The sequence below is a fragment of the Sardina pilchardus genome, chromosome 8, assembly GCF_963854185.1.
Source record: "Sardina pilchardus chromosome 8, fSarPil1.1, whole genome shotgun sequence".
Classification (NCBI taxonomy): Eukaryota; Metazoa; Chordata; class Actinopteri; order Clupeiformes; family Clupeidae; genus Sardina; species Sardina pilchardus.
The window spans coordinates 31,446,876-31,465,591 of record NC_085001.1 but is presented as its reverse complement, the minus strand read 5'-3'; the positions used below and the strand labels follow the sequence as shown (position 1 = coordinate 31,465,591).

The 18,716-nt window shown below is 40.9% G+C and overlaps 1 protein-coding gene across 1 annotated transcript; it reads right to left on the bottom strand.

Moving 5' to 3' along the window:
* Window positions 1-405: 405 nt before the first annotated feature.
* Window positions 406-9,118, bottom strand: sftpbb (surfactant protein Bb). The gene is made up of 10 exons (XM_062543611.1): window positions 8,963-9,118; window positions 8,608-8,666; window positions 5,451-5,525; window positions 5,135-5,245; window positions 4,803-4,937; window positions 4,519-4,593; window positions 4,017-4,200; window positions 3,528-3,670; window positions 3,345-3,425; window positions 406-1,842 (listed from the first exon to the last, which is right to left on the bottom strand). The coding sequence occupies exons 1-10, from the start codon at window positions 9,012-9,014 to the stop codon at window positions 1,798-1,800; spliced, it is 960 nt and encodes a 319-aa protein (XP_062399595.1). The 5' UTR covers window positions 9,015-9,118; the 3' UTR covers window positions 406-1,797.
* Window positions 9,119-18,716: the final 9,598 nt, after the last annotated feature.

Genomic DNA, 18,716 nt, shown 5'->3' with positions numbered 1-18,716 from the left:
TCCTGTTCCTCCATGAAGCTGGCAGACTGGTTGTATTTAACAACCATTGTAATAAACTGATCAAGTGGTAGTGTCTTGTTACTCTTCCGTTAATGCTAAGAATAAACTAATCCAGAGTTAGTGTCTTGTTACTCTACGGTTAGTGCGAAGAATAAACTGTTTGTGAACTCTTCCACGGTTCCTTAATTACTAGAGTTGATCAGTTTCAAGTCATGTGGTATGTTACACTCCACTGTGAACTTGCTGTATTGAAGGCAGCACACTGAATTGTCAGTTAGCTGCAATGATGTATTACTGATGGAGCATTCATGTAGAGGCTGTGATGAAAATGACAAATGAAATATATTTTGTGCTGGTTATCCAAAAGCTCTACCGCTACTGCCACTCCGTTAAACCAGACAAAGCTTTGTGTTTTCAGAAACGGTTTTATTTGCAAATTACAGCAGTTTTGACTCCCTGATATATCACATCAGTTCAAAATAATAAAATACTGAGATTGGTTGGTCGCGTATACAGTGCATAGAACAAGTGCAAATGAGCTAGTAAGCAAAGATCAGAGCAAAAGAAGATTCAGTCACATGAGGCAAATTAACACACGTGATCACCAGTGCATTTGACATAGAGGAACACTAGCCTGATTACCATCGACTTTCAAAGGCTCTGCGAGACTTTAGTCTGACCAACAGCCTGTGCTAACACGGTTTCTTGCAAGCGCTGGTTGACCCGCCTCCTTTAAGTGCCTCGATTTGCTACTGGTAGATGTCAGAAAGCGGTTTGCCGAGTTTAAACCAATAACAACACTCTTTCCTCTGCCTTGAACACGCCTCTACCCAGAGCCGTTGGAGCTGCTCAAAGTTGATTGGTTCTCGACCAAAGGGGGCAGTTCCGCAGATTTCGGGAACTCAGAAATCCTTCTCAATGAGCAGTTGACCAGACCAGCAGCAAAAGCCTGAAGGCGTTGCGTCACTGGGAGGGCGTGCCAGGCTAGAGGAACACTACTCATCTCCCATGCCTATGAGCTCTGTGCACTAGTTTACTTGAAGTCAGTACATCAGTTTCCTGTTCTTTGACATGGCTGTCAACAAGCACTTGAAGATGAGTGCTTTAGTTGTCTCAAAACGTAAGAAATACAATGTAGTACACAACACAGTCTTAATGTCTGTGGGCGGCTATAAGGAACACTGTCGTTATAAAAGAGATTTTTCCTGAAAATGCCAGCCTAAATGCAGTGACTGCACAACATAAGGGTGAGCATACGTTTTCAAGTGTTTGTTGACAGTGTTGTCAATGAACAGTAAACTGGAATTGCTGACCTCAAGTAAGCTAGTGCCCAGAACCCATACTCTTATAGTGGCTACATTTCCACCTCTCTCTCTGCTTTTCTCTGCTTTACCTCCTGAATGTGAAGAGAGCAATCATCAATGAGATGTAAGAATGCTGGATCCAATGGTTAATTGAGTTACTATTAGGTTACACACTTTCAACTCATAGTATGCAGGCATAAACACACACACACATACACACGCACACAAACACAAACACACATACACTGCTCATACATTGCTGCTGTGGGAAGCATGTGAAACATTATGGACAATTCCAACAGTCACAGTTACTGTCATTCACGGTTGTTCTCTTATTGTTGATTGTTTGGTAAAAAGTTTTAGTGCAAAAGTAAAAGTTAGTGCAATTAATCTTCAATGATCTTCTGATGTAGCTTTTGATGCGCATGCTGATAGTGATTTAAGTAAGCAGTAAATGTGGTTCTTCAAGTTTAGGAAGAGACCGATAAAGGCTCTAGTTAACATTTCCCCACCGCTGGCTTTGGCAGAAGTCCTCTTTCTGAGAAGTGAACACAAACACATATGGACTGGGCTTAGGGGTACAGTATGGCTCAGATCAGTTTAGCATGCCAAGCCAAACACATTTTTCAAACTGCAGCCCTCAGACTTTAACACACTAAAATGATGCAGAGGTAGGACAAAGGCACTGTTTGGCAATTCACAAGTAAAGGCCTATTCGGACGGGATTAGTTTTATGGGGGGACGTAGAGTAATGCAGGTTTATCATATGACCTCTGTAATATAAATGTCCAATTCGGACGGGACTAAACATCTCTGTTATTTTACCTGACATGGGAGGAGTAACTACGTTTACGTTCTGCCGTCACATCTTCGTCGCCGTGCACGTGATACTTTGCGTCAGGTACGTGCGGCATTTTCAGATTTGAAAGACTACACAAATTGGTTAAACTAGCAAACGTTAGCTTTATGTTATGCCATAAGTAGTTTGAAATGGCTAACAATATCAAGCTAATAGGCAAACTAGCTAACGTCCTATTAGGAGCTGCACAGCATGTTATGTTTTCATTCAGACTATGGTGGAATTGTTTTCAAATCAGGATGTGACGAAATATTACAGACATCTTTACAGAGGGTCGCGTTCGCACGGGATTAATTTTACCTAAGGTAATTTCTCCGGACCGTTTTACGGAAGGTAAAAGTGTCTGTAAATGTCACCGACATACTCCGTTATGTTTACTGACATGGCGCGTCCGGACGGGACTACATTACCTGGTAATTATTACTTTACCTGATGTCACCCCATAAAACTAATCCCGTCCGAATAGGCCTTTACAGTGTCAAAATGTTTCCAGTCATCATTAAGGATTAACATATCAATAAAAAAACATGTTTTATGTTGGCAAATTAGGCAGTGGTAAACTAGAATACAGTAGGCCTACATACAAAAAAGGAGCAAGGACAGGGGAGCTGTTATCATGAGGATGATAAAATTAACAGTAATCATACCTGCTCTACACTTACAAGCCTACATAAGACATTGCATATACTTTTAAAACATAATAGTGCATGTGTATATTTTTATGTGACTGTGTGAGTGCATCAATGACATCTATGTGAAACATCAGGCCTTTTACGAATATTATGAATTAAATGTGCATTTTAGAGGTATTCAGTAGATAACATGGCAACAGGAATTAGCAAATAGGCTACCTACTTATGCATTCCAATGAGCAGGACATAGCCTACTCAATGGCAGGCAAACATTTTTAGGCTATTGAACCACATCACAGGATCAGAGGATCCATCACAATATCATAGGATCCACTTAGTCAGACAACAACGGGAGGACGATCAGTAAGTAATGATCATCCCTTTTCCTTTCTCATATCTAATTTTGTCGAGTCTGAAGTCAAAATTGTGACTTGAGTCTGACTCGAGTCCAAGTCATGTGACACGAGGCCACACCTCTGCAATGATGTGTTGTGGTGTCATCTACAGTACTCTGTTGTTCAGTACAATGAGAAACTGGATTTGCTTTACCTCACAAGCATCCCGACCACCATGTTGTTTCCCCAAAATGCTGGGGAGTCTTGGTCCATAGAGCTGGATAAAGGCCTCGCACTGAGAAAATAAGGGCAGGGATAAGCAGAGTGAGCAAATCAGTTCAAAGCCATTGTGAAGGTTTTTTGCTGCTGTAGGCTTTGGGTGTTCTGTAGGGGGTACCTGAGGAACCGCGTTAGGGTGTCGCTGGCAGATGTTCTGCAGCAGGGAGGCGGTCTGCGTCTCTGTGGCGTTCCGCCCAAGGTGGAACCGCATTAGAGCCGAGAGTGAGAGACAAGAGGTGCAGTCGGAGGCCAGGGCATACTCTGCTCAACAACAAAAGAGGAGAACAGCTGATTCCACAGACACCTTTGAACAACAATAAGATGTCTGAGGTGCATGTAATGGCAGTCTGGTGTCAGCCTTTTCAGCTTGTTCTCGAGGCAGTTAGATCGATTTAAATCACTCTGTCAAGTTATCTAGTTCTGTATCCAAAACAAAAAATAGCTCTTGTCTGTGACTGAAATCACAAGGTTTAGATTTACTTTCAAATCTGTAACCTTTCCAGGTATCTATGAGTTTAATCCTTTGATAGTTATAATATAGTACGTTTCAGACTTCATTGTGGCACTGGGTTGAATGTGGCTATGAGAGTGTAGTTCTAAGGCTGACCTCTAGGTGGCACCTCCTCAAACAGGCACAGATGCAGCAGAACACAGATGGTATGGGGCGCCGCATCAGACAACAGGAAGTCGATCACCTGCTTGCCATATTTCTGCAGGAAGTCATTGCACTTTTCGCTATATTTGTCTGGCAACATGCTGCACACTTTCCCCATGGCCTCGACTATCTCCTCCTGAGAGTCCAAGAGAGGGAGTTCAAGAGAGAGAGAGAGGGAGAGAGAGAGAGGAGGGTTGAATGAGAAAGGCAACGAGAAACAAATACAGGTAGACAGAACAAGTGGGATAGCAGAAGTGTGGTGAAGTCTGAAGAGTTCGAACAGATTTGCAAACTCAAAGGAAACACCTGTGGGATACCACAAGCCCCACCAGTCTAAATCAAAAAAAAAAAACTGAAGTAGATTTACATGAACAGCATTCACACATGATCAGATACAAATAATGAAACTGGTATTAAAAGATGAAGGAGAAGTGAGAGCTGAGCATGTGTGAACCTCTGTTCTCTCTTTTGGCAGCAGGTTCTCCATCTTCTGAAGGAGCAACACACACAAAGCACAGACAGGGCCGTCCTGGAGGGAGGGGGAGAGAGAGTCAGTGACTAGAGCTGGAGAGCACAAGGAAATAATAGCACAAAATAGAGGTTGCTCGTCGAGCGCGTGAACCCACACCCTTCCATCCACCCATCCATCCACACATGCATGCACGCACGCACACACACACACACAGACCCACACGCATGCACGCGCGCACGCACACGCACGCACACACACACACACACCTCAGTATTCTGCTTGGTCCCTCCCCCCACAAGTGCTGTGCTTTTCTCAGCCATGCCATTGGTCAGAGGCTTTGAGTTCTCTTGTAATGATTGGATAGGACACAAGCCCAGCAGTGGACACAAATCAGTCTGGTTCTGCAAGACAAAAACATCATGTCACCTCATATTACAAACTGTATTATAAAAACAGCAATATGTCGATAACATATTATTGTATAATACATATTTTATAAATACTGTATATTATTATTATTGTCATTATTTGTGCATTAAGTAGCAACTTAATGTTTGGGTGTGTGTGTGTGGGGGGGGGGGGGGGGGGGGGCTATCACCTTCATTATTGAGGGCAGGTGTTGGTCTACCATCAGGTGGCAACGGGTCGAGGTCTCTCCTTTCGGTAACTGAAAGCACACTCCATGGAGAGCTTTCCTCAGCAGCTCACGCTACAGCGAGGACAAACACAGACAGAACCGTGTTTGAGGCGTGACATGGAGAGATTGCACACGGCTGATTTAAACAGAGAAACGCTGATGTGTGTCCATGAGCTGGTGGCCGATGGCTAATCTGTGACTGAGCACACTCTTGGTCTGTGTGCTCAGCAGGGAGACTGAGCAGCGCCCTCTGGTATTTCAGTAGGCTACACCTCACCTGTATGGCACTCAGAGACTCCCCATCCATTAGCAGCTGTGTTATCTTAGTGCAGTCCTTACACACACCCTCTGCCTGTTGGATCACAACAACAAAAAGTAAGTGTGTGTGTGTGTGTGTGTGTGTGTGTGTGTGTGTGTGTGTGTGTGTGTCTATGGCTGTGTGTCTGTGTGTTTGTATCTGTGTGCGCACAAGCTCTTTAGTGAAGTGAATGAGCAGACTTACAGGATTGCAAAGGCTTATGTTTGAACAAAAAAACTACAAATGCCCATGAATATCACAAGCTTAGACACAAAGGGCCCCATTTTAACAGTCTGAAACACACGGTCTAAAGTGTATGCTTTAAGCGCACTTAAGGTGGGTCAGGTTCAATTCAAGTTCAAGAAAAATGTTGCTATCTTAAAGCAAAACTCTCACCAAAATGCATTAAGAACATTATTAGTGTTCAGAGTTTGCTAAAAAAAGAAAGGTTTTAAACAACTCACTTGCTCGACTATAGCAAGTCTACTGTGTGTGTAGCCTATGTGTGTTTATGCGTGTGTGTGTGTGTGTGTGTGTGTGTGTGTGTGTGTGTGCTTTTTAGCAAACTCTGTGTACATAAACAATGTTCTCACTGCTCGAGTTCATGTGTAGAGACCCTGGTGATACTTCAAGCAAGATTCATGTTTTATTTGTTTTAAAAACAGCGATTTTGAAAATGTTTAATGCGATCATCATAGTGTCCCTAGTACTCTCATTCAAAAAGCCATTTGACCTGAAAACTTAAAAGTGGCACTAACGTCGTAATTAAACGAAAAGACTCGGGTGCATTAAAAAAAAAAGACCTTAGGTCGCATTCTGGCGAGAGTTTTGCTTCAAGGCGTAATACGTGATAAGACCTCAGGCTTATTGTTCAATGGAGTTGTTCTTATGCTTCTTAATTAATCCATGGGCATGTAGTATCTAGTTGAGGACAACAAGGTCATGTTCTCTGTACTTTTTTTCTTCGGTTTTCATTCATGTATTGGCCTGGCCTGAGCCATAGAAAGACCTGGCGAGACAATTAATACTGCAAACTCGTGACACATACTTCTGACTTCTGACACTGACAATCTGACTTCTCAAAGCGAGAATATTAGCTAGAAATTGTTAGCACAGTAATGTTAGCTAGAAATTGCTTTTCCCCCCCAGGCAAAACGTTACAAGCGACAATAGTATTGGGAGCTATTGGTGCTTGGACTTCCTTAACTGATTTTGTTATGTCCATTTCGTCCAGCACCCAATTTTAGAACTTGGATGTGTGTGCTTCATTTTTATTCCCATAGGTTTGTAACCACTCACACACACATATTACATGTACACATACACACACATGCATATTCCTATGCATAGATAAACATGCAGAATAATATGTGGTAACACTTTAGTTTGGGGTGTCGCTGTTACAGTGTACCTACCTAATTAGGTACAGTGGTACAACCTGTGTAACAACATGTACTATCAGGTACTACCATTGTACTTGCATTATGTATTTGTGGGTAAACATACATTGTACAGTTGATAAATGTAACAGCTGCACTGCTACACCTTTGTTACTCTTTGATACTGTGGAATAAACCTGTTAAATGTACCAGTTAATTACTTGCATGCACATATGACATGTATGTTGTGTCTTTGATGTCTTGCAACATGTCTGCCATTACCCTATGTAGCACATGTATCAACTGTGTTGGTACACACTTATTACTCTTTGATACAGTGACATAAACCCGTAACAAGGTTGTAGCAGCACAACTGTTACATGTACACTGAAGACAATGACCTCTTGACTGGAGCTAAGAATGGTTTGTATATCAGATCTTTCATGACCAGATTTACCCCATACAACAGGTCTCAGGTCAGCCCTTTGTCTCTGATGAAAAATGTAGGCAAATTGGCGAAGTTTTGTAAAAGCACTCAGTATTACAATGTAACAACTATATGTAGGTACCCACAAATACATGAGGCAAGTACAATGGTAGTACCTGATAGTACATGTTGTTACACAGGTTGTACCACTGTACCTAATTAGGTAGGTACACTGTAACAGCGACACCCCAAACTAAAGTGTTACCTAATATGTTTACTCTGGATTAAATGTGTGTTGTGCCCTTGTCTCTCTCTCTCTCTCTCTCTCTCTCTCTCTCTCTCTCTCTCTCTCCATTAGCTTTAAACATAGTTGCCTGCACCTCTCCTTCCTAGCCTAAGATTACCTGACAATATTTGGTGATGCGCACACCAAAACATTTTACTGTTAAAGACTGCATCTGGTACACATCTGTATTAAACCTAACGTCCTGTACCTGAATAAACTGTTCAGTACACATACATGTACCTACCAGGGGGGTTCTACAACTCTCACTTGCTTAGCACCACAGAAACCTGGCATAGCCCTACCTCCATGGCTAGGAAAGGATTTGAACTAACTACCCTCGATCAGACATTAAACATTATACTCTCTCTCCCTTAATTCTTTTAAACACACAAACAGCTTCCCAAATCTACATTCTCTCTCTCTCTCTATTCCCCCAACACACAAAATTGACTTCACCTCCTAACACAGGGCATCTCTTGTTCACCCCCTGCAGGGTTCCATCACTATACTCATCAGTGGCACTGCTAATTTACTTACCAAACCACATTAGTTAATCAGGAGTATGCTAACGTCTCTGATTTCAGTCAGCTGTTCAGAGTAGAGTGGCCTGTATAGGGATAAGCTCTACTACACTGTCTGCTTTCACTGACCTTCACTGGACACTCATTACAGTTACTTACTACAAACATTCACCCTAAATATCTCTTTTACAGTGGCGGGCACGCACGCACGCACGCACGCACGCACGCACGCACGCACGCACACACACACACACACACACACACACACACACACACACACACACTGACACACACACGTGCAGGCACTGGCGAGTTTCCTCTTTAATGCCTATATGAAAACAGAAGAGGGAAATGTGTGGTTTCTAAGTCTTTTTGAGTATGGAGAAGTGAGACAAAACGTCTTTACATGAAACACCTAAGTGAACCCCACCCCACCCCATCACTCAGATAAGGCAATAAATACACAGAAGCACCTAAAAGTAAAACAAGCCTTGCCAAAAGAGTGTGAGTATGGTGGACTCACCAAAATTGAAACATCTTTATCTTCTCTGGGGAAAGAATCTACCACCACTCTTGTTTGCCCTAAACACACACACACACACACACAATCAGAGGTCAAAGTATTACTTAGATAGCTGAAATCCTATTATCATATTGCTATTATCATAGCTCATTTTTTACTCAGATGAAGGCTACATTTATGTGACTGTATAGTAGCCTATTAAAGATGGCAATCCATATCATCCACAAGAACCACACAACTGTGAACACAACCGATACACACATACTATTATTCCTGGGATTTTTAGGAAGAAGTAGCCTATGTTGTTGCAGTGGACGCGGGAAGTATATGATTACAAAGAGAAACGTCGTCTTACCCACGGAGAGAATAGTGGAAATTACCAGACTGGAGAGGATCGCAGTTATCATTTTGCTGGGGTGTGTCCGATTAACGGTAGAGACGAGAGGTAAACACAGCGTACAGAACCTGCTCTTGACGTTTGTCTGTCGGAGAGACTGTGATTACCCGGAAACATTGACCCCAAACCCAAACCTATCAAGTACGAGGGATACATACGTCAGCCAGTGGCGTCAGCCAATGGCGAATGGGTGCGTTCATGCGCATGGGAAAAACATTTTTCCCAGTGAAAATACTATCATTCACATCACGTCATGTGGGAATAAGAGGTGGGAAACTGGGAGAATACACTGCTAACTGAGTTGCCCTTTTGGGGGTTTGTCGTCACTTTTGTAGGACGTCATTTGTAGCCTAGTCCTTGGACTTAAAACACACACACACACACACACACACACACACACACACACACACACACACACACACACACACACACACACACACACACATACACACACACAGAGTAGACAGGCAGGCATAAGCAGGCACACACGGTCTGCACACATGAATGACCTCTGTGTATGAAATGCGCTATATGAATAAACTTGACTTGACTTGACTTGACCTGACTTGAGAGAATGTGCAGGACTCCGCGGCAGTCATATTTTGTACTGCTTTGCGGTACATCTAGTTAGGCTACTGATGATGCATATGTGGGGCTTGATGTCTCCATGCATATGTTGGCTCTAGAGGGGTTACCAGGATGTAATCTTTGGGGGGGCATTTGGCTTATTTGGGGTGGCAACAAAAAATGGGTGCAAAGGTATCAGCACAATCTTTCAGCGCATGGCCACTTTGCAGACACACGGGGCCCATAGCCTAGGCCCCAGACTATAAACATGTGGGAGTTGTTAAACCAGGTGAATAAATATAACTGTATGGGTTTCCCAATGTCATTTATAGTGGCGTTGTGACCGATACAAATCACATTCAATACAATAATAGGTACAGATGATCTGTAGCCAATTTATCTACTGTATCTATCCATCTATCTATCTATCTACTGTATCTATCTATCTATCTATCTCTCTCATGCATCAGTCAGGAGCCATAATCAATGAAAAATACATAAGAGTGTGTAACAATTGCTTTGATATTGATAATAAGTTAACCGTTTTGATACTTTCTTGATTTGGGAGCCACACCACACCAGTGGAGATCAAAGACATTACAAGGCATACTTCCCCCAACACACACTTAGTAAAAAGGTGGCTTGTTTGTACTATTTCAAACATTTTGAAATTCATAGTTTACATTATTTATGATAGCCTATGAGTAGGCTAATTAGTTAAAGTAAGTTAGGACCTACCGGTATAGATTTTTATTTTGACTCACATTTTAGACGATTGTCATATTGACTTACAAAATCTTTAATGTCATCGAGTGCCTGTCACTTTAAGAGAACGTGAGCGTAATTAGGCTTCAGTAATGATATTCGGCTAGTTTAAATAGGCATAATGCATATTATGTGGAAGCAATGCTTATGTTTTCTATGTAATTCTTTGTAGGCTAGTTTAAATAAACGTTCAAAAACCAAACAAGTGGAAGAGCACAACATTCATGCAGTGATTATTGTGGGGTGCTACAGACTGAAGTTGGAGACCAAATATGTGCAGCAATTTAAAAAAATGGATTACTCGGGAATGGCTTATTGAACCAATGAATGCTTCATATCCTCGTATTTGGTAAGGTCTGCCGTTTATTTTGATATGGTTTGCCACGTGTTGGGTTGAACAAAGAACTTGAGATTCCACTGAGGGTAATGTTGTGGAGATTGAATGTAAAAGTGATTACATTGTAAATTCAGGTTGATTTTCTCCCGAACTGTTTATTACAGCAACTAGTATTTAACACCATCGGAAAGCTAAGATCGTGCTCTATCAGGTAATATGCATGTGATATCAGTGTGATTAGAACTTCGTGAGCAATCCAACACAGAAGAATGGGTGTGCATTTTGCATGTTCTGCCCGTCGCGATAACGCGCGTAATGTTAATAGGCTACTGTAGGCCTATTACATGTCACGTACTCATGTTGATTTTCTCGCGAACCCTTATCTTAATTCCAGAAAGCTAAGATTGTGCTCTGTCAACAAGTCACACGCATCAGTATGACTAGAACTTCGTGAGTAGGCTAATCCAATGGAGAAGTAGGCCTATAGGTGTCCATTTTTCGCCCGTCGCAGATCATTTCTCTGGGGCAGGGGTTATCTTTGGGGAGGCACTGCCTCCCCCAGCCTCCCCCTAGACACGCCCTTGGCTCATTATGTGATTTTGCTCTTCATTTTGGTAGAGAAAATTCATGATATATGCAAAAAAGCATATTTTCCAGAGATGTAAGCAACCTGAATGCAAGACAACCTTATTGATCATAGGCTACTATTCTACCTTCGTTATTTCCGGTTGAAACATTGTCACTGTGCAGAGTACAAGTACAAAGACAACGAAATGCAGTTTATGCGTCTAACCAAAAGTGCAAAGAGCAGAAAGCGCTTTATGTGATCTGTTTGAGGGTGGTGACATTGTTGATGTTGGAGTTGGTACAGTCCACAACAGCGGAGGCAAATTAATCAACGTCCGTGTGGGAGTCATGGGTGAGTTCGAACTCTCTCTCAGTGTTTTCAAAACGCTGCTGAAGTGCCGAGTCAGCTCCCGCTGGCCACACGTTGACTGTCCTCACTGCAGGTTCCACAGGTTTGATGAGTGCTGAATACTTGGTAGAAAGAATGAGAGGTGATCTGAGTGTCCTTGGTGGGAGAGAGGAGTGGCCTTGTACGCATCAGCTATGTTTGTGTAGACATGGTCCATCACCACCATCAGTTGTAGAATTTTGAAAACTGTTGACATGTCTGTGGCTGGGGGATTGATTGTAGGGAGATACCCAACAACATTTTAGCTCACTGTTCCTCTGTCTCTATGACATTAAATCTAGTCCGTACTTCTTGATGGGAAGTATACTTGTCAAGTAAGCATCCAGAGCAGATCTCTGTGATTTGCTTGTCTAATTATCTCAGCATAGACCCGCTCTGTATTTAGGGAGACAGCCATACCATTTGAACCAATCTTATCCTATAACCTGAAAGTGATTTCATAAAAGGTTGGAATCAAGTCTTTGGAAAAGATTTATTATTTATTTTCAATGGAAATGCCCTTTATTTATGATTAAGTCCAATGGTTGCATGTTTTAACTTTGTCCGATAACCCTTTCTAAATATTTTTTGCAGCAGCAGATTTTCAGCAAACATGAATGAGTTCACTAGAGAATATTGCCAGAAGTTTACTCCTCCTATAATCCACCTACCACCACACTTAGCCAATAATGGCAAACTTCCAGTGAACCTCTGGTGACAAACCTAATTTTCATACATTGTTGCAAATTTGCTGCAACATTGCCAAAAGTTAAAGGAATAGTTTGGATGTTTTGACATAGGACCTAATTTCCAACGTTGACCTCGTTTCAAAGTTGGAAATGAGATCATATGTCCAAAATTCCGAACTATTCCGTCAACCACTGTTTTCCAAAATACTAATTTGCTTGTGAAATGTGACCTTGACAGAAATTTGCCACAACTGTTTGTCAGAAACCTGAAATATCTCCAAGGGAACTTTCTTGTGCCGTCCTAGTTTCACATTTCATACAAGTACATGAGACATGATGTAATGTCTCGGAATGTTTTCCTATAATCCACGATGTTCCCAGTATGGTGTGTTCATACTCATGGGAATTCTTTTCCCCAGTGAAAACGTAATCGTGGACATCACCTCATGTCGGAATCACTGGTGGGAAACTGAGTTGCCCATGTGGGCTTGTTGCCACTTTTGTCATCAGGTTGTAGTTCGTTTGTAGTCCATGTGGACCAAACATTGTATGTCCATACATTTTAGTGAACTTTGGAATTTGCTGTCTTACAGAATACTTTTAAGTAAATACAGAACTTTATTTAAAATTCATGAGCATATGTTTTTCACTTTTGTTGTGGTGTTTTTTACACATTCTGACGGCAAAGCACATGAAAGCTCATGGCAATAAAAAAAATCAACAACAACAACGACAACAATCACGGGGGTGGTCCCATGGTTGGCATGTGAAAGAATGAAACACAACCTGTCAGTGAAGTATGAATAAATCGCAGACAGAGTGCCACTTGCTGTTATGACTGTTCCAACTTGATATTTCCACAGCTTTTCCAAATATAGTATTACACTGGAAAACATTGTGGTCTTTACTTTAATCTTTAATAATTCACTTACAGTATTGCATTGATAACTGTGATTCTATTTTTCTTTATTTTGGTAAGAATGTTTGTTTTTTGTAAAAACTTTTGCCGCAAAAAATGTCAACCGATTACTGCAGAAATTCTACTCAGAAGACTGCAGTTTTGATTGCATTGTTTTTTGCCATATTATGTTGTGTATCTCCAAGTGCCATGTCTTATTTGTCTGTGTGTAAATAATGAGCCAGATTCTGCAAAAAGTGTGTAACTATAGGCAAAACCTGTAATTAAAAACTGTTTTTAGGTAGTCAGATCATGTAAAACTTTTTGTAATGTGGTCCTTATTCAAGCTACCTGTCTCAGTTTGATTGTATGATGTGAAGCTGAGGTCTGTCTCATGACTTCTAGCAAGCTCACTGCAATAGTTTACAAATTGTTTTATTAGGATGTTGTTGCAAGATTTTCACTTTCTCATGCCTGCTCTAACAGCAAAAAAACAACTGTCTGTGTGCCTTTTACAGTGACCCCGATGTTTTCATCAAGAGTAACCACGAGAGTGCATTTTCCTGCGGGCACATAGTCTGTCTAATCACTCAATTAGTACGGCACGCAAACATCTTCCTTACAGTAATACACTCCTCCCTGTCCCAAGTTGAACTACGCACTTCCAAGTGTTACTGGGAACTGATGTGTCCTGTTTGGTGACTATTGTAGGTATTTGCTTGGTCATGTTTTGAAGTTATTTGTGCAGTCATGTTTTGAGGACTCAAGGTATTAGGAATTCATTTGCTATGTCATGTTTTGTTGGTTTGCCAGGTATTGCTGTAACAATAGAACTTCTGACTATAATAGCAGCTGTCAAAGATGGTTGATGTTGATGTGGTTGATAGGTCTTGGTTGCTTTTGCTTACAGTGGGGTATAATAATAATAATAATAATAATAATAATAATAATTTATCCTGCATATTTCAAGCACATTGCACAAGGTTCTTTACAGACAAACAAATGTATTTGTTATATTGCACCCAAAGCGCTCCACACCCAGACATGGACACACAGGACAAACCATGCTGGATGGAGTGGAGTACTGGCCAGCGTATCCCTGACACCAAGACATAAACAAACAGACAGTAACTAAAGGCACTATAGTCTACTGCAGGGATTCTTACAAGATCATTCACATCCAAAAAGCGTTTTTTGTATTTACTGGTGTACATTTCGCAGGTGCAGTTATTAACGTTAGGCCTAATTGTTTTTTGGCCATGGCAGGATTCACTTAATGGTAGCTTAATGGCCATCCATTCATTCAAACACGTTAGGCATGTTTCCACTTTTCCATTTGTAGTGAAATATGTCAGAATTCCAGCCGTTTTAAGGATCCTTGTGAGTGCATACTGTAGGTGTTTAACGAAAATGTGCTAATGTAGCTAGCAGTATTTGCAGTAGGCCTACATCTCCGTGATGCGGATATACCCACAAGATGAATAGAATTATGTTAGTTCCATTAACTGGCAAAAGAGTTTGCTGCATAACTGAGCGTCTCATGCATAACATATCTCTGCTGTCCTCACTTGATAATCTACGCAGTCCCACAGGTGCAAAACTTTATAGCAACGTTTTTTGCAGCCCTCTGATGGGCGCCGGTGGCCCAAGAATGGGCCGCAGCCATATGGTTAAGAATCACTGGTCTACAGTGATGAATAGGGGGCACATTCAAACACCAGCCAATGCAAGATATGAGGGACATGTACAGGGAGCTGTGTGACAGGAGACAGGGGTTAGTGAGATCCAGTTGACTAGCTGCATGAGGAATGTAGTTTATCTCAGAATGATTAACTTGGTATTATGTTAACCTTGATTGGTGGATTAATCACCTACCCATGGGGAAGGTCAATGAGTCTCATCCACCTAGCACCACAGAAAACTGGTATAGGCGCCAACCCTATCGGCGATTGACTTACCATGAAATTGCATACATATTACCATAACATTATTACCGATCTGTAATGTTAAGTGTTACCCAATTTTTAATGTTCACCTATAGGCCCGACCAAATCTAGGAAGGAAATGGCACCACAAAATATTCCTCTGAGAATAGGGCGTGTCACACTGACCTAAGATATGTCTATCTGTCTGGCATCAAACCTTTCCATCTAAAAATGAAAGTCCAGTATTACTTCCTCATGCTAGTCATTTCATTGCCATTGTGGTGCCAAATCAAACAGAGTAGGCCTATGTTCTATATACTACATAATGTAATAGAAGCCCTTCATCAATCTCATCTTTATGCTATGTATCATGAACCAGGTGTATACAGTATGTGTTGCATGCATGTGGTTGTTTCTGCATGTCTCCAATAGCGGAAACAACCCCCACTCGTTACGGGCATTAGAAGAGTCTTCCTCATGTGTGGTGGCATTGCTATTTACCATCAGATAGTTCCTCTCCAGGCCAGCCTCTTTACATACCTTTCTTTTCTTGCTCAGTTTCCTCCACTCCACTCCTCACCACCTGCCCTCTCTGCTCCTCCTTCACCTGTTGTTCTCTATGGTGGCAATGACGGGTCAACAACACAAATACAAAAGCCTCAACACGAAAACAAAAGGCAAAATGTCAATGTCAATGTCAATTTATTTTAGCACATTTAAAAAACAACAGCAGTTGACCAAAGTGCTGTAAAATAAAACAAAACACAAATACAAAAGTCAAAACACAAATGCAAAAGCCATCAGGACCAAAACACAGCAGAAACACAACAGGTGAGGAGCATCACACATCCCATGTCAAACCAGTTTACTTTTTTCACTGCTTGAATTCTTTCGCTTTATGAACGGAACACATTGAAATAACAAAACATTTCAATGTAAGACGGTGCTGTTTGTCTAATAATTTATTGTCTGTCACTACATCAAGGAAAAATGAAAAAGACAAAGGTCCTATTCAGTGAAAGTGATCCAGTAGCCTAAAGCAATATCACAATATAATTGATGGAGGATGTGCTATTGTAGACACTGCTCACCAGGGCAGCATTCAAATGTTTTTGTTACTGCTATTGTAATGGCTGGTTCTGCTAACAATATAACTTCTTAGCATCTGTCAAATGTGGTTTCAAATAAAGCATTAAGCTAGGCCTACTTAAAAACCATTTAACTCTGCAGCCACTAACATTCTAGTCTCCTTTTTAGGATTTGTGAGACGTTGTTAGACGTTGTCTGTGGATTTAAACTGTGCCCTGCCTATAGGGACTGCAGATGTAAATCAGCCCAACGTTGACTCTGGTACAATGCATCAAATGGCAACATTTATGTTAAAACATGTGCATGGTCCCTAACAAATACAATTAATAAATAAATCAATAAATAATGTAAGATTATTAACAATAGATATCACCATGCAACTTGCCCAGTTGTTTTTTTTTACTAATTTTAAGATAATTGTTTATGTTTAAATGTGTACATTTGACATTATGTACAGACAGGTCAGGTTCAAAATTATTGTTGTATTTTGTTGACATATTAGTACAGAAGAAGATACAGAATGTGTTTACTGAAGAAATGTCTGTACCATTCCATGTTTTTAGAGATAAAAATGTAATAGAAATGTAATAGAAACCAGGCTATGCATGACTGACAAACTTCTTTGTCTTACAGTACCTCAAGATTTGATGTAACTGCTACTGAAAATGTCTGACACAGAATACATAAAAACTCACTTTGACAAAATGGCCCATAAAATGTCATATTCATCAGTGTCACTGAAATTCAAAGGACTTTAAAGAACTCCAAGAATCATGATATAACACTCCAATAATGAACAAAGACAGGCACCCAAATGGGATGCATTGGATATACAGTATGGGAGAGCCTACAGTAATTGAAACAAATCCGGGAAGTCCTATGATTTCAAATTAGCCTATTTCATGAGCATGTTTACAAAATGACTTGTGAATGCCAGAACACTCAACATTTTGACTGATGGAATGTGTCTGTCTGCACATCTGCATTTTGGCTCCACATGGGAAGATTTACCAGAAAAAATGGACAAATCTTAGATTGAGACTTCAGAGAGACGGGAAAGAATAGAGGAAGATTGTGCCCGTCAGATCAGTTGTCATAGGTCTACAGGTGCAGCTTTAATCCGAGAGGCATAGAGTACAGAACAGCAGTGGCCTTTCTCCTGCAGTGAAATGATGCCGTGCAGTGTGCTACTTTAATCCAGGCTCTGGTTATTGAGGGAAATCTTTCTGTATTTCTAATTTCACTAAATTTCCACTGAGACTGTGTAATATATTATGTTTGTCAATCTAGTCTTCTAAACAATGGCAGGAGAATTTTCCTTTAAGCAACACAGGAAAATCTGAGAATATATGCCGATGCACAACAATTGTCTGCTATTCACCGAAGCACATCCCTCTTGCGTGACAGTTCATTGTCTTCTTATTTGAAGACACACTTCCTCAACTCATCAGTTTCCATACCTTTATCTCAGAACTGGCCAGACCTGCTGGGGTTGTTTACTAATGTTCTATGGAGAAACCCCTATTGTTTTAAATGTCCAAGCCAAAAGTCATTTCTGTTCAGCTATGCTGAATTTGCTTGGAATGTTATAGTGTGTTATACAACAGCTCCGGTCGAGCACTTTATTCATTTTTGATTGGACAAGAGACATTCTATGAGTCATCACGAGTGATGGTGTCCCAGCACAACGCCATTCAGGACTTAACTGCTAGTGATCACTCTGTGAATGACCTCGTCCCTACGGTTACAGCCGTGGCGATATCCCCTACCAACCCCACTCCCACTTGTGTCATGTTGCTTAAGAACGTCATAGTCTAATGATTGAATTAGGTTGATCTGACTTCTCTACTAAGAAGTGCTATTTTAGTCGTTGTAAATGTTGAGTAACTGGATTGATTTCAAGGCTATACTGTTTCATGAATAGAGCACTTTTATATGTCTGTTGTAAGTGATAGTGTGTTTTCAATACCAAATTCAGCAACACTTTTAAATTCCTTTAAAACTCATCTGTAGAATGTCAGAACAATACTCAAAACTGCCCCAAATGGGTCTTCTCCCCACACAATTAAATGCCAGTTTGAATGTGTAAGGAAAGGAATGTTAAAATGTCAGAACTTTATAGGCAGGATAAATCAGATTTCTGAATATTGCATTAAATGAGTGAATTACCCACAAAAGTTTACTGAATAATTTATAAACCATGTTAGATGCAATGGCATGGCAGACCAGGAGTTCTACAGTATGAAAGGGAGAGACAAAGAGTGAAAGAATAGAAGAGCATGGTATTCCTACACTTAGGAGAGCAATAGAAGAAGACAATACACATTCACAGGTGTTTTGTCCTATGCATGCTCTTGCCAGCCAATCCCTTGAACACCCCCATTTTGGCTATACTGTAAGCGTTCTGTGGCAGGTTGGAGCGGCCTGTCATCAGCTATGATTGTCTATGCGGTGAATGGGTAAAGTGTTCTCTAAAACAGATATTTA